The sequence below is a fragment of the Paramisgurnus dabryanus genome, chromosome 3 (genome assembly GCF_030506205.2).
Source record: "Paramisgurnus dabryanus chromosome 3, PD_genome_1.1, whole genome shotgun sequence".
NCBI classification, from domain to species: domain Eukaryota; kingdom Metazoa; phylum Chordata; class Actinopteri; order Cypriniformes; family Cobitidae; genus Paramisgurnus; species Paramisgurnus dabryanus.
The window spans coordinates 34558399-34574769 of NC_133339.1; the positions used below are offsets into that span (position 1 = coordinate 34558399).

Genomic DNA, 16371 nt, shown 5'->3' on the forward strand with positions numbered 1-16371 from the left:
TAAGCTGCCTTAATTAAAAACATCTTGACATATTTTAGCATGTATCAGTACCATTGTTTGTCCCAAGATGCACACCAGTATTGTTTTTTTTCTAAGGATTGTTTATAAAAACTACTTAAATGTCCTAATATAAATAAGGCCTAGTCCTGGATTAACCTAAACCCTGTCCGGGAAACTGCCCCTATAAGTTTAACTTTATTACTTTACATTGTAATAATTACTATGTTTATAAGGGAGCAGACATATAGATGTTTTACATGCATGCTTTAAATAGTATTTATTAGGATTTACTATAATAAATGTAATAAATTGTAGTATACTGTAATTACTACAGGTCGTTAATGTATAGCCTATAGTGTTATGTAGTATTTACTATAGTTAATTGATAATCTGTAGTAAAACTGTACTTTAATATTTACCATTTAGGAATTTTACTAGGGTTAACTGTAAATATAGTACAGTACGTTTTCATGTGCATGCAGATACTGATAATTGCAGGATGCAGATAACAGTGATTATATTAAATACAGACTCTGTTATCCAGACTATTAATTCATTTAAAATATGTTCACCCTCCCCCCACTGTGTCCCTCTCCTGCTGTTCTTCTGTCCCGCGTCCTCTCATTGACAGTCCCCTCTCTCTCTTTCTCTGCGGTTCCCACAGCACAATAGCAGCTCACGCCCCGCCCATTGGGCGTGACCGACGCTTGGGTAGTTTATAAAAGCCCCTCCGAGTTACGATGAAGGGACTCTCATTGTTACAGATGAACGGTTAGGACGAATGACACTGAAGTGTTTTAGTTTAGGCTATCGGAGGGAGGTTTAATGCAGTGCACACAAGACTACAGAGTTTAAAAACATGTTGAAAACGTACAGCAGAAAAACGCTGCTTTGCATCGCGGGCGCGAGCGTCACCTGTCTGGCGCTGCTGTTGGTTGTATCGCAGCATCAGCGCGTTCACGCGGACGGGATGCAGAACGGGAGTGAGATCGGTTTGCGCTCGCTTCAGAGTCTCGGGGAACCAGAGGCCGATGACGGAGAGCAGAAGGGAAAGAAAGGATTTTCCACTTATTTCTCCAAGCTGACGCGCAGCAGAAGAGACGCGGAGAAACCCGTCGACGCGTCCGGAGCGACAGATGCGACGCCCGCGGAGGACATCAGCCCCGATGACATCTTCATCGCAGTGAAGACCACAAAGAAGTTTCACCGGTCCAGACTAGACCTGCTGCTGGACACATGGATCTCCAGAAACATGCAACAGGTACCACAATATATGCTAACGCTTAGTGTTGCACTTTGTTACAGTGTAGCAGGTTGTAGCCTATCATCAGCCGGAAACAGAGGGGGATTTTTTTTGTTATTATTTGCGGACACGAAACAGCGTTGGTGTGAATGTTCCGTTTATATTTTAAGAGCCCAGGCTTGTTTACATTTACATATATGCATTTGGCAGGCGCTTTTTCCACTTGTGTCTTACAATGCTTGCAAATTTTATTGCGTTTTATTTGCATGTGCATTCTGTGGGATCGAACTCGTGCCCTTTGGGTTACATACACAATGCTCTAAAACAGTGAGCTACAGGAACACAGCAATATAGAAAATAATATTTTTTCTATATTTACCAATGAATTGTGATTCTTTTATCTTGTTTATAAACATTTAACATGACAATAACGCGCAAATTTGGTTAATTTAAACAGTTTATTAACTACAAATGCATCCAAAAGAAATCCATACACATAATCGTTTTACTTTACATGTGACTGACTCATGTGAAACAGTATAGAAGTGGCTGTATTACTGACAGAGTGATGGGTGGCTGTAAGACCCCCTTCTCCCCCCCACTCTACTCCAGCCTCATTGTTTAGTTGTGTCCCTGTGAAAGCGCCTGGACTTCAGGATGCATCAAACTAGCAGGAGCTGTCCCCCTCTCGGCACTAACAAAGCGTCTTTCTGAAAGGGGAAAACCTTCGCCAGCCCCTTGTCTCCCACTCTTCATGGGAAGCCGGGATCTTGAGCGGAGGCTGGGTCAAGATACCCAAGCGGTGGGAAAAGGGAGTCTTGGTTATGGAGATGCTGGAGGCACAAAGGAATGGCATCTATAGGCAGGGAAAGCTTTTGAGCAACACGCAGAGTGGCTCACGGGTTGAAAATACTGCTCTGAGAAACGGGCCTCTTTTGTAGCCCTCACAAAAAGCGCTCTGGGCACCTCGAGCGCAGGGCAGTCAAAGAAATTTTATCCACCACATAGAGTAGTCGCTCATACATTTTACAAAAGTATTATTTGCCTCAGGGCTTTGTCACGATCAATTCCCCTCAGGCCCTTGACAAGTAGGGGTTTCATGTTGCTGAAACAGACATGTTTATGTAAAACATTACTTGTGTAAGCATTTCACGAATATTTAAGTATGTGTAATTTAAAATTTTGACCGCACAGATTTTAGGGTAGATTTGAACATTATAACTTGTAAGTTTGTGCAGTACAGGAGATGATAGAAGTTAACCCACAGTAGAAAGAGTTAACAGCAGGGATTAATAGCAGCAGCTGGTAGGAGGCAGCCGAGACATAAAAGACCAACACAGCCCAGAACACAAGGGGGAGTTCTCGGTGAATGGGTGCCAGGTGGCTGGGGCTTAAAGAACAAAAGACAGCTCCAATGCCAGATATATACACATCCTCGCATTCTCAGCATATGTGTATGGCACACTGACCTATCAAATTATTTCAACCTTCACCCATGCAACACCTGAGTACATGAAATTCACAGTTATTGTCATCTTAACGGATGGGGATTATCCCAAGGACTCCGGTGTGCCGCTTGGCCACTTGCCACAATGGCTGGCACCAGACAAGTGTTCAGTGGGGAGGCCGGTATTGTTAGACCCGCAGCATGGGGACTGTCACATATGTTGACTCAGAAGATGCGTGACTAGCATTGCGAGCATGCTCATAGGGGTCGAAATAAACTTACGTGGTGAACTCATCTTTCCAAACCTCTCACCTGCTTCAGGTGCTGCTTTGACAGGTGATTAATAGCTCACTGTTTAGGTCTGTGTACATGTAAACACCGAGAGCAGATCCAATCTGTGCTTGCTGTTGACACATATGGCAACTCTTCTTACTGAGAAACTTTTTTCTTTGTTTAGAGTTGGTCAAGGTCAGCTAGAAACTCTGCAACCCTTTTCAACACACTGGAATTATCAGTACTTTCCCAAACAGAATGCTGTTTTTTATCTATGTTGGATTATTAATGTTAACTAGATGAGTCAAGTCTCTTGAATTGAATGAATCTCTTTAGTCGTATCTGCTCCCCTCTGTATTGTTCACGCTGCAGCTTCTGGTTTCCGGCGTTTCTCTAAATTTCCCCCCTGGAACAATGCGGCTTCCCCAGTGAGAGAAATTCACAACAATGAGAGAACAGCCTGTGCTATCCGGTGTCCTGTTACACGGACAGATCCCAAATGCCTTTAAGATCAACTGCTTTACTTTCACAATGTAGTAGATGATGTACAATAAACAACATCATTAATTCAGTCTGAAACTGGGCAAACTGGGATTTTAACTGGGTAAAAAAATCTCCAGTTTAGGGCAATGCTTTGAGTGTACAGGCTACAATTATAGTAAAGCAGTCCGGATCTGTTGTAGCATGAGTCTAGTAGTTATATTGGCACAGGTATAGAGCTAACTGGGCTGAGTGGTGTTTAATAGAGGGAGTGACATCTTTCTCCTTCCTTCCTGGGCAGATGGAGACAGACAGCCAGGCTCCAGGCTTACCCTGCCCCATGCCAGTCCTTCCTTCGGTGGGGTGTGCAGCCCAAACAAACTTTGCGCGCTCATCAGAGCACCACACGAAATCAAATAAAAACCCTCATCCGTATTTTATCAGTGCACAGAACAAACAAAAAGACTTTTGATTATTTAAGAAAATGCATAAAAGTGAATCTAAATGAGCGTGACTCACCAGGTCATTTTGGCTCACGATATCTTTTCATCTTTTAATAAATGGGTAACCAGAAAACAAAGCGTGAGCCGCGAGAGGCCTCCCTTTAGTTAACCACTGCAGCTGTATGCAAATTCAAGCAAACATCTTTGGGATTTTTCCAGTGCCGGCTTTACCCAGCCTGAAAACGCTCCTCATTGTCTTGTTGCAAAGGGATAGTTGGGGTAGGGGTGAATAGCCACACACACATAAGTTGTAATACACTAATCAGCCCTGAGGTTTTTCTCCTCTGTCAGTGCCCAGCTAGTGTTTGGCAGCTGCCTGTGTGATTAGTCCGTCTTTTCAGTGTAACTCTGCGCAAACATCGCCAGCCTCTGATCCTTTACCAGCCCAACCGTCAGCCCTCCCTTAAACAAACAGCGGCCTTGGGCCTTGGCCTCAGTGTGCCGTGCTAAACATCTGCTCAGAGTATGTTTTGTAAACCATCAAACGTTATCTGGAATCAATGATCGTTCAAAAAAATGTAACTGTGGAAAAAATAGGCACGTCCGCTCGCGTGCTGGCATTTGAAAACACAAAAATAGCTAAATCTGCCGTTGAGATAAAAAACAATAAACATAGCCTTATCATATAATAAAAGCGTAATGTTTTCTAGAAAAGGCGTGTGTTTCAAGGACAGCGGTGCGTGGGCAGGTCAACTTGTTCAGACACGTGGCCGTGATAAGGCGGCGGGCGGCAGGTGCTGTCTCACCTGAGGTAAAAAGCAAACAGGTTAACAACAGTGCACTGCCTACCTTTTGATAAGTCTGTTTAAAGCGTGTGGCGGCTTTCGCTCAATAGCTCCTTTGAGCCAGGGCTGCCGCCTTGCACCTGCTCGGTCTTATCTTCCACAATGAGTTTCTAAATCTCACCCTCCGTCCTAAACCACCCATCTATTCTGATGTTAACAAAACCCTGAGGGGTCAGACGTCAGCCCAAGGTGAATGTATATTCATCAGTTGGAGTATGTCTGGAAAGTTTAGGGAGAATGCGACCTGATGCTCTCTCTTTATTCTTCTGAATGATCTTTACAATGCATCTTGGGGCATTTTTAACAAGTGGATGGATGAGGAATGGAGAGACAAGGGAGGTGTTTTGGGGGGCCATTGGAACGGGGGTTGGTGGGGGTAAGTAGGGCAGTCTGCTCCCCGCTTTGTTCTGGGTCTGGGATGCTTTGGGGTGCGGAGCAGTTTCCATGGAGAGCCTGACAACTAGAACAAGGGGCCTTTATTTTTGGGGGTAGGGTTTGGCTTGTTTAACTTGCTAAGTTTTCCATGGCGAAAAACCCAGACAATTGTTTCGAATCAGGCCGGTTGGGATAAATAGCACTCAAAGACACATGATTTCAGTTTGGAACTCACCAATTCCTCTTTCGTCTTTGCTCGGGTGATTCATTTTGTGACTTGACTGGAAGAGATAGCTAACCGGGCTTTGTCTTTGTGTTCGCAGACTTACATCTTCACAGACGGCGAAGACGAGGAACTGAAGAAGAAAATCGGTAAGTGCAGCTTCATGATGGGAAGTCACATGGGCAGAAAGAAGCAAATCTAGCTGCATATTTTGGACTCACTAGAAGCAGACATTTAATCCTTGTTATAAAATCTTGTGCTTTGCTAAAGGGGTACAGGGGTGTTGGGGGGGGAAGTAGCATGTAGGCTTTTAGATAATGGGTTTTACTCAAGTGGCAGTTTAACATGAGCACTCACAAAGTATCCGTTATCTCACACACAGGAAGTCACGCCATCAACACCAACTGTTCTTCTGCTCACAGTCGACAAGCTCTGTCCTGCAAGATGGCAGTTGAGTACGACAAGTTCATCGAGTCTGGCAAAAAGTATGCAATGCAGGATTATTATTGTGCCACTGTTACTTGAAAACTCTTTTGCTGTCCAACTGAACCCTACCTTGTTGTTCTAATGATATTGTTTGTCTCTCCTCTGGTTTAGGTGGTTTTGTCATGTGGATGATGATAACTATGTAAATGTGAAGACGCTTGTGAAGTTGCTTTCCAACTACCCTCATACTCAAGACATGTACATTGGCAAACCCAGTCTGGATAGACCTATTGAGGCAACAGAAAGACTCGGTGACAACAAGATGGTAGGTTTTCCAAATAATCTTAATTTCTGTAATATTTTTGGCAATGTCAAGACTTGAACCCCTCTAACGATTTTCGTTTCTCTTTTCCAGAGACCTGTTAATTTCTGGTTCGCTACCGGAGGTGCTGGCTTCTGTGTCAGCCGTGGTCTGGCTTTGAAGATGAGCCCGTGGGCTAGGTGAATAAAACTTCTCAGATATCTTACTACGCAACCTCTTAAATGTTACTAGACTTGGTTTTGACTCAAATCCTCACGTTCTTACAGTGGTGGCCATTTCATGAACACTGCTGAGAAGATCCGTCTCCCTGATGATTGCACCATTGGGTACATCATCGAGTCGGTTCTAGGTGTCCCGCTGACCCGAAGCAGCTTGTTCCACTCCCACCTGGAGAACCTGCAACAGGTGTCCAAATCAGAAGTACACAAACAGGTGCGATTTAACGAAAGGTGGCTTTCAATAAAAGCATAAATACAATGAATGTTTGTTAACATAGTGTTTCTTGTCATTTAGATTACATTAAGTTATGGAATGTTTGAAAACAAGAGGAACATCATAAACATGAAGGGGGCTTTCTCTGTCGAGGAGGATCCATCCAGGTAAAAACATACTTCAATACAAGTGTCAATCTTGTTTGGATGTCATTTTTACCCAAATCTTACATATCTTTCCACTTTCCTCCACAGATTTAAGTCAGTTCACTGTCTGCTGTATCCAGACACTCCGTGGTGTCCTCCTCAGGTTGCCTATTAAGGTGACCGGCACCTCTCTTGTATCCTCGTCCCTAATTGCCTCGGTATCTGAAAGGCATGAGGGACCAGTGTGGTATTAGGCCGTGCGACCGCTGCGTTTACTCTGCAGTGGCGTGCGGCTTTTCGTGGTTATACTGGGCTGCTGTGCGGCCCGCCGTTAAACATTATCTTCTCGCATGGTGCCTGAACTTCCTGTCCAAACCGGACGAAACAGAGGGCCCGGCTGAAGGAGGTTTTCAGCGCCAAGCTTTGCAGGCAATCAACTGTGCTTTATGTCATTACCATTGCTTGTATCCCATTTGCAATTCTCATAGAATGTATGTTGTTAGAATACTCCAGCCTTTGCCAGCTTTATACGCTTAGTTGAAAATTCTCATTAGCAAATTAGCTTGTATTTTATATTTTCTTATCTCCAAATATCATCCAGGATGATCCTTCCCTCAGGTTTGATTTAATGATTTGATTTTGCTAGTCTTTGTTTTGAATTATTCATAATGAAAGTTAAACAGGTGCTTAAATATTCTAAAGGACTCCGGACAAAATTAATGACATGAAGGTCCATTTTATTATTAGTTTAATTTTTTTAACGTCAGTGTTATTCGTTTTTTATGATGTTGTGCTGGCAAAAGGCAATTTTCCAAATATGTCCTCAGGTTATCTTAATCTGTGACATATGAGGATTAAGCACTTTTATCCCTAAATTCTCTGGAAAATGTTTGATGATAAGAACTTAAAGCTGTGTAAAAATGCCCCAAATCTTTAGATGTTTATATTATTTAATGCCAATGCATTTAAGCAATCTTGGCAGATTTTTGGCATGATTTAGCTTTGTTCAGAAATACGGATGTGAAAATTGCACAGCTTGGTTTTAAAAACTGTTTGTTGCTCATGCAAAGTGTCTCTCTGAGCAATGGCTCATTGGCATTTACCCTCAGCTATGTACATTGTTAAAACAGATGGCAGCTAAAGTTTAAGACGTGATTATAGGATGGACCAAGTTCTCAGATCCCAGTGAGGTCTGGCTTAGAGCCACAGTTCTTCTCATTCTTTCAAAAGTTTGGCTGGCAGTCGGACATCACTATGCCTGCTATACAAAACATGTTGATTGAGAGCTTTACATGAGCAACTGCAGTGATCCTAACAGATTTTTTTATTCTCTGTGGGAATAACCCATATTGGGTGAGCTTGTATATGTTAGTTTAAAGCAGTATTTATGTACTGTGGCATTTTAAAACAATTGAATTTGTACAAAAATGTTCAGATATTTGGATCAGACATAGCTCTGATATTTGTTCTAGTTTTGTAATGCTTTGAATTTTGCTATTGGCTGTAAGTTATATTCCAGTATCTGGATTTTTCAATGGTTCAAATGGTTCTGCTCAGGGATCACAGTCCTGATATTGTTACCATGGCATGCCTTGGTAAAGGCTTTTGAATAAAACAGCATATCCGCAAAGAAACTATACTGCATTGTCTTTTTTTCTGCTGAAACACTATTCAGGCTTAATGAGATTTCTTGCATTTCTTCTGAAATTTGGGTGGGACACATCAAAGGGATTTAGTTACACACCCATGAACAATGATATCTTGCTAGTCACTGCAGAGGGTTTTGGGGGAGGGATATATTATCAAATATCTACAGTGCATGATAAGTCATTCATTTGTTTGGATTTTAAATGCATATATCTTACAAACATTTACATTCGTTAGTTTTTAAGAGTAAGATACATTAGCATACAAATGGCTACAAAGCTAATAGATGGAGACAAAAAGCCACAAATCCCAAAATTGGATTTCATTGGGGTCTACAAACAACTCAAACAAACAGAGAAAATGACACACTTACAATAGCACAACATAGACAACTTCCATTAATAATTTCAAGTAAAATCATTTCCAGACCATGTAGGTTCAGAGGCCAATGTCTCGTACTCGCTCAAAACTGTTGTGAAGCATGCAAAGCAAACAAACTCAGCCCCTCGTGGTTACAAACGCTGGCACTGACCCGTTACATGTCGCCTGTTGAATTAATGAAACGCACTTAAAAGTTTTGTCCGACTCGCAAGTAATTTATTATTCTACAACAATGGCCATGGGAAACAGCATTGCCTCACTACCGGCCCTTTCAACACCCTAAATAGTTATGGCATTTATAGTCTTAAAAATATATACAGTGAATAAATGAAATGGACACAGGCTGCACAGGCATTTTACAATAGGTTTAAATCATTTACATTAGGTAATGCACTAGGCATATTAAAGTAATAAACAGCATTTATAAATTTAGGTACCATTAATACACTAATACTTATATTATAAAATCATTCTGTGTAAATTCCTGATAGCTGTATAAACAAATATTCACATGTACACCATTAAAGTATTACAAAAAATATAAAGTAGGCTAGCAAAGTGTGCAAATGATAAATTGCTTCAAAAAATGCAAGTGTTTTATCCAATAATTCACCCAAATCCCTCAGGCACTGATAGCCTGTCAACAACGGAGATTTAAACATCTTTCAAATATTCATAATTAGCTTATTTTGACAAGTCAACCACAAATGTCAATTCCACATCTCGATGTTACTATTTATTACACTTTAAAACCACCATTCTTTAACATTCCAGTCAGAATCAAAAAGATCTTATTACAAACATAATTATGTTTTTATTAAGTCACATCTGTGTCTGTTTTAATGGTGTGAGAGTTTATGTTCTTGAGCCATGACTGCCTGTTTTCCCATGAGTATCGGGGCAGAGATGAGATTTCTACATTCTTTAGGGTAAAAGTATATGAGGCACACATCGTCTCCCAAATTCTGAAAAGACTTCCTCAATTAGCCTGAAATCAAGCATCGAGCTGTTTTGCTTGGATGAACGATGAGATAGGTTTATTACTACAAGTGAACCTGGACTTTAAAATGCCACATTTTGTAAACTGTTTTGGAGAAGCATTAATAAATTCTTAAGTTGTAAACTCTACAACAGTTATTTACTCTAAAAGTACCTTGAGCAGCACAAAACCAGTCCTGTAGATCACCACTTTTGTTTTGGTTATACTCGCGCATTCTTACAGTATAGACAAACTGTAGTAAACACTGTAAAGTAACTTTAAAGTAATGTGTATTTTTTAGCTGAGATTGCAACCAACCTCTCTTTCGAAACGCAATGAGCAGCTACAATAGCTGCCACAGGACAAACAGGTCGTTCTGTAGGGCAGTTTGTCCGTTTAGGGCTACTGTAGAAAGCGACTTCCATGTAAGTGCACCCACGTGTATTTAGTAGTGATGCACCGATGTATCGGCCGCCGATATTTATCGGCCGATTTTTGATGAATTTGAAACCATCGGCATATCGGCAATAGCACGAGAAAGGCCGATACCAATTGTTTACTAATTAACTGCATAAAGAAATTCATTATATGTAAAAAAAAACAAGTTAATGTTGTTAATAAAATAAATGCTGAATAGCAAAAACCACCTTTGAAGGTTGTCATGCTGTCTTATTATATTTGTTTTAGCTTAATTTGTGCCTCTCTTATTATGTTGGTCAGTTGAATGTTAATTAGATCAAATCCATGTTCAGTAAAAATTATTTGATGCAGAAATAAACTAGCTAATAGACCAACTGTATAGTATTATATACAAGTGTTTAATATCGGTATCGGCCAGAAGTTGTCTGTTTACATCGGTATCGGTATCGTCCCAAAGAAATCCTATCGGTGCATCCCTAGTATTTAGATAAAAACGTTTCATTCTAAGGTAATAAAAACAATACAGTTTATTATGTAAGGTCTTTATACATCACTGATAATATAGTTATGAATATAATATTGCATTTCTGTCAAGAGATCCTTCTTAAAGCCCCACATTGCACCTTTAAGTCAAATTGTTTAAACTTTACATTCAAATTTAAGCGCAACAAGGATTTTTTTTACAGTGTACAAACTCTTCTTTATAGTACACTGTTAACAAAGATATGGTCTTTACTTAAATAATGAAGTAAACATTACTAAATGGGGTGGTTTCCTGCACAGGGATTAAACTAGACTAAAATAAATGTAAGAGCTGTCCAAACCTGAAAACAACTTGCACTGACATATCTTAAAATACATTGATGCTCTTTGTTTTGCCTCAAAATGCACCCCAGTAATGTTTTTAGTAAGGCACATTTGTTAAAAAAAGTAATATTTTCTAATTAAACTAAGGCCTAGTCCTGGTTTAAGCTTATCCATGTCTGGGAAACCACCCCAATATTTTGTGTTTTGGACCTATGCTTAAAATTTTTAGTTCATTAAACTTTAAGCATTCAAAATTAATTAAACTAAAACATTTAAGTAAACTAAACTTAAAATTATTAGTACATGTTGTAAGGAACACCTATAACTCTTTTAGCCTGAATATTTCAATTATTTATGCTTTATCACAGAATAAGAACTAATAAGAACTTTAAATACTTACATATTTGTTAATAAAATGTCATAAAGGTTTAAGCTCTTATATTATTAATGTTGTTTTGTTGTAAATGATAATTTTGTGAAGTCACCATTCAGGTGATCAGTGTTTACTTACAGTACCATGTTCAACACATTTGTATTTCTCTCCGCAGTACTGACAATGTGTGTCAAAAAAGCAGTTTTTGTAAGTGTTTTGTGGAGAATCAAGTTTATTTAGTGATTTACTCACTCAGTCACTCATGAATTTTGTGTTATAATACCATTTATAACACAAAAAGTAATATAAAGGAATTCAAAATAGAAACTATTTGAACTTAATTAACTAAGCGGAGATGTTGGACAGAGCAATTGATATTACAAATTAAATTAACTCTTTGGTAAAGACTACTAATGGCAACTTGATTTGTCTGCACCCACTAAAGGTTCTTTGTTAATACAACTTAACCTGTTTAGTTATACCCTGTGTAAAAACAAAAATGATTTAGTGCAATGGGTTTCCCCAAGTTAATTTGGGTTAAGAGTGTATAGTTTCTGGTTCAGGTGAGAGCACATAAGGTCCAAATCCAAGGTACTGACAAATGAACCGCTGAATGTATTACTGTTTGACTCTTGGGACACCCAGGAGACATCACTCAGCAGGCAGTTACATTTCAGTTTGATAACCCTCCATAAAAATCCCCAAAACAGAGATTTTTGTTCTGTGATGTAAAGCCACTTTGGCTGATGATAGCTGGATTAGGAGACAGTCTCTCAGCTCCATTCAGCACATTCATAGAGGTTGCAGCTCCGGCCAGCAACTGGGGGGCCTGGAAATGTGCCATGATACTGGGAATGCTTGTTCCTTGGCGGTCAATGGGATCCGTTCAGGAGACAGGGTGCTAGTTACTGCTGTCAGATTAATCGTCTGCAGCATGCACCTTCATATGAACTCACAATAAATTTAAAAGCAATGAATTATCCTTTCAGATCAGTCACAAAAAAAACAAATTCTTTCAAAATGTGACTTTTGGAAAGATCTACTATTGCTACTACTGCGTTCAGTGAGCAGACGTACTTTCTTGGAAATAATGTATATTCTGGACACAGAAGTTAGATTTAGCAAATAAAGTTGTGAAAGTGGAAGTAACATTTCTGCATTGCTGCCGAATCAACAGGAATTGAGAGCATCTGATCAATATCTCACATCAGCTTTCATGATGACTTTAATGTGAGAGAGAAAATGTAAGTATGGTTTGATATGAATGTCATTTGAATAAAATACAGGCAGTTTATGGCAATGATCTATTTCGAAAGTTCAAAAGGTTCTAGTAAGTGAAGTTACAAGGCCCCCGGGCCCTTTGACTCATAACAGAAACGTAGGCACCTTCTTTCAAAGAAGCTCGCAACCGTCGCTTTTCTTGTGCAACCATTTGTGTGTTCGGTAAACCACCATGTGGTCTATGGCTTGAGGCTTTCACATTTGTTTGGTTCCCTATATGGTTAAACTGGCATAAAAATATGTAAAGGTCAACAAGTGTCTAAAAGACCCATATGAAAAAGTTAGTGTGTTTGAACCTTGTAAATATTAAGGGTGCAATAGAAGGATCTCTTAAATGCAATATAATATACATAACTATATTATCAGCTGGGTACCAATGACACTGAATGTTCCCTAAACCTGAGGTTTTTTTTATATTTGATTTCGACAAGAAAACTGAAAATCCCCTTTGGTTATAGAAATAAAACTTTCAAGTCAAAACTTTAACAAGTTGTAGGACTGATCCAAGATGGTGGATGTAGCTGGAAAGCTCTAAGAGCTACAGCGAGACATTTTAGTCAGGGTGGTTTAGGGATCTTAAGTAAAATTGAGGTTTGTAGAAAAACTGTAAGGGCAACAACTGACAAAAAATAAGACGAACTGTTTAACAGATAAAAGCTATGTGTGATTTCACTTTTGGACACTGTCATTTCCTGGATTTGTTTCTGTCATACTCTTTAAAGTAAATGTGCTACATGATGCCACAGATAAACCTCTGCTTATCTTATTGAAGAAACTATTGCATAAGAAGCTTTTGATCATTTTGGAAGGTACAATCTTGCTTTTTTAAGTAATCTTGAAATATGTCTTCATAAATTCACATCTCTGGTGCTGTCTTTGACATACAGTACCTTGACAACATATACTGTATAAATAATCAAGGATGTATTATGGCATGGCTAAAAGGAAATAGCACAGTTACATAACTCAATAAGTACAGTATAAAACAATGTTAGTAACAGTAGTCCAAACACATAATACAGTATGGCTAACAAATGAATAACGCAGTACTTAATGACTTATTAACAGTACCTATTTTGTAAATATGTGGTATTGCATTTTATGTTGTGGCTTTGCATACTTGATTAACTTGTACTGTTTTATACTTTTGATGGAAAATCTATTTCTCTCCCTGACTGTGAAATCTGGCTTTCCTGAGGCTGGTTGATGAATAAAGGAAAGTGATCGGTTGGCCAATATATTTAAAAAGGATGCAAATAAGCAGCAAATGAGTTACAGATTTTTCCCAGGGTTTAAAGGACGCACCATGACTGTCTAACATGTGTATGTTGACAGTTACCAGACTATTGGTGAATCTTTGCAGAGATCTTCCATTACAAACACCATCTATCTTCTGTTGAGCAATTCAGCTATCAGATTGCTAACTATTATGCAAAAAGGTGATATGACATAGTGAATATTATTAACAGACAAATGGTTAAGCTTACAAGTGACGAGTAAAACAACAACTGAACCCTTTAACAGGCTTCTCAATCGAAGCAAAATCTATCCTATTGAATCCTCTTAAAAATGTTTTGCCTCTGACTAAGGCTTAAAAATCTGCTCGGTAGAGCATTGTGTTAGCAGTACAAAAGTCATGGGTTCCAACCCAAGAAACACACATACTGATACAAATATATAGCTTGTACTTTGTAAATGTACAAGTAAAATTTAGGTGCTGGGTCTCATCGCAGTAGTGATGCCATAGAGGAGAACCATTTCTGGTCTGGTGGTCCCACATTAAAGGTTCCTAAAAGATTCATTCTTTATCAGTTTTTTCATAGTCTGTATGACCTTTATCCACTACAAAAGCACATTTAAAGTAAAACAATGTTGTGTGTTAACTGTGTGGTTTTTAACCAGCTCTCCTCCTTCACACAAAATAACCTTCTGGACCGCAATCAGTCTGGCTTCAAGAGCGGTCACTCCACTGAGACTGCGCTGCTTTCAGTCATTAAAACCCCAAGGCAGACAAGGGCAGCCTCCAAATCATCTGTACTGATTCTACTGGATCTATCTGCCACTTTTGACACGGTCAATCACCACATCCTCCTGTCAACCCCAAGGCTATGAGCATCTCTGGAACGGCACTACTATAGTTCAAATCTTTCCTTCTCAGGCAGATTATTTAGAATAACCTGAAGAGGTGACGTCTTTGAACCCCAACTTCTTAATACCGGGGTACCTCAAGGCTCCGTGCTTGGACCACTCATCTTTTCTATAAAGTTTCTTTATACAAACAAAAGATTACAAAAATATTAAGGTACTAAATACCTTATTAAAATAATTATATACAAGTGTTATTCACATTATATAGAAGACAGTAAATCACAAAAATTACCATTGAGCCTCCTTTTAAAGAAATAAGTCATTTTAGGTTTTAAAGAACGCTGGTGTCCTGCCCTTCAGCACAATGCTGTTTTCGTGTAGAGACTGCCTTTATGCTGTTATTCATTCTTGAGGAATTCAGCCGTATTCAGGGGCAGCGTAGTGCACTAATGTAGGTTATACCTTGTTAACTCTCTCTTGTCTCTGTGCTGTGGTGAGAAAGAGGACTGAGGTATATAAATCGCAACAGTGAGGGGGAAACCTGACAAAATGGGTAAGAAAAGGATGTAGGGTTCGGAATAAGCAGCTTTAGATGTTTGTGAATGGTGGGGTATTAGAGAAGAGCAAAGTGGGAGGAGTCAGAGAAGTTAACTGACAGCGGTGGAGAAATGGCCAGTTCTCCACACCGCTCCTCAATAAAAGGCAGGAGACAACAGGATTGAGCCATTCAAAGTGGCCTGCTCCTTCCTGCTGGTGGAGAACAATGTTAAAAAGAGCCACTGGTGTGTGAGGAATGTGCATGCAGACTCGATGAATACAGCCGCCCCTCTGCATTGTCCTAAGCAACTCGCCTCGCCACCACGACTCAAAATCTTGCCCTTTAGTATGCTTAAAGGCCTCACACACCTAAGCACCGTCTCAGTCGAATCACACATGACAACAGAACTGACAACTGCTAAGAAAGTCCCAAAAAGTTTCCACATAATTTTTTAAGCAGGTGGTTAAAACAATCAGAAACTCTCACCTACACCTACGATCATAACACATTGATCTGTTTGGAAAGTGGTCACACTCAGATGTTCCTGTTAGCCAAAAAAGGTCGCAAAAGCAAACCCACACCAAGCACACTGGCCTCAAGCCCTGTCTGATGAAAGACAAACGGCAGGGGGCATCACCCCCAATTCCATTCACTTAACCACTTCACTGCACTCGCTATGCATTCCACAGCACAACAATAGCGGCCAAACTCAATTTTTTTCAAAAAAACTTGGCTGCACAGAATTTCATTAAAGATCATATAGTAATAAAAACCTGTGCTGTTTCCTGTTAGAGCAAAGAGGTTTTTGATTCATGTTTCCATTTTGATCATTCAGCCTTTCCAAAACAACAGTTTAAATTTCCATAGACAATGCCTAGAATGGGACAAGCAGAGTGTGCTATAGAGATCTTTCCAATTTGTGCTTGTGGGTGCGATTTGTTTCCCAAGAAAAGAAATCCACACTTTCCCCCTCCACGTGCACGCACACACGACCAGACAGACAGAACACAGACCTCAGCGAAGCGGCAGCTGCCCCGCGGCTGACAGGAAAGGCGTTATGGCGCGTCTCTGTCCTGTTTGTGACACTGACCCCTTGTCTGCCGTCACACCAACGAGGTCACATACACAACCCTATGATTTTATTTTCCCATGACAGCACTTACTGCATCCGACTCATTAAATACTCATTAAAATATATGCAA

General features: G+C 39.8%; 1 protein-coding gene across 1 annotated transcript; it reads left to right on the forward strand.

Annotated features, from left to right (window-relative positions):
• The first annotated feature begins 755 nt into the window (after positions 1-755).
• lfng (LFNG O-fucosylpeptide 3-beta-N-acetylglucosaminyltransferase) lies at positions 756-8292 on the forward strand. The gene is made up of 8 exons (XM_065255391.2): positions 756-1261; positions 5430-5478; positions 5712-5814; positions 5927-6080; positions 6171-6256; positions 6344-6509; positions 6591-6676; positions 6764-8292. Exons 1-8 carry the CDS (start codon positions 860-862, stop codon positions 6828-6830), a joined length of 1113 nt encoding a protein of 370 aa, XP_065111463.2. The 5' UTR covers positions 756-859; the 3' UTR covers positions 6831-8292.
• Positions 8293-16371: the final 8079 nt, after the last annotated feature.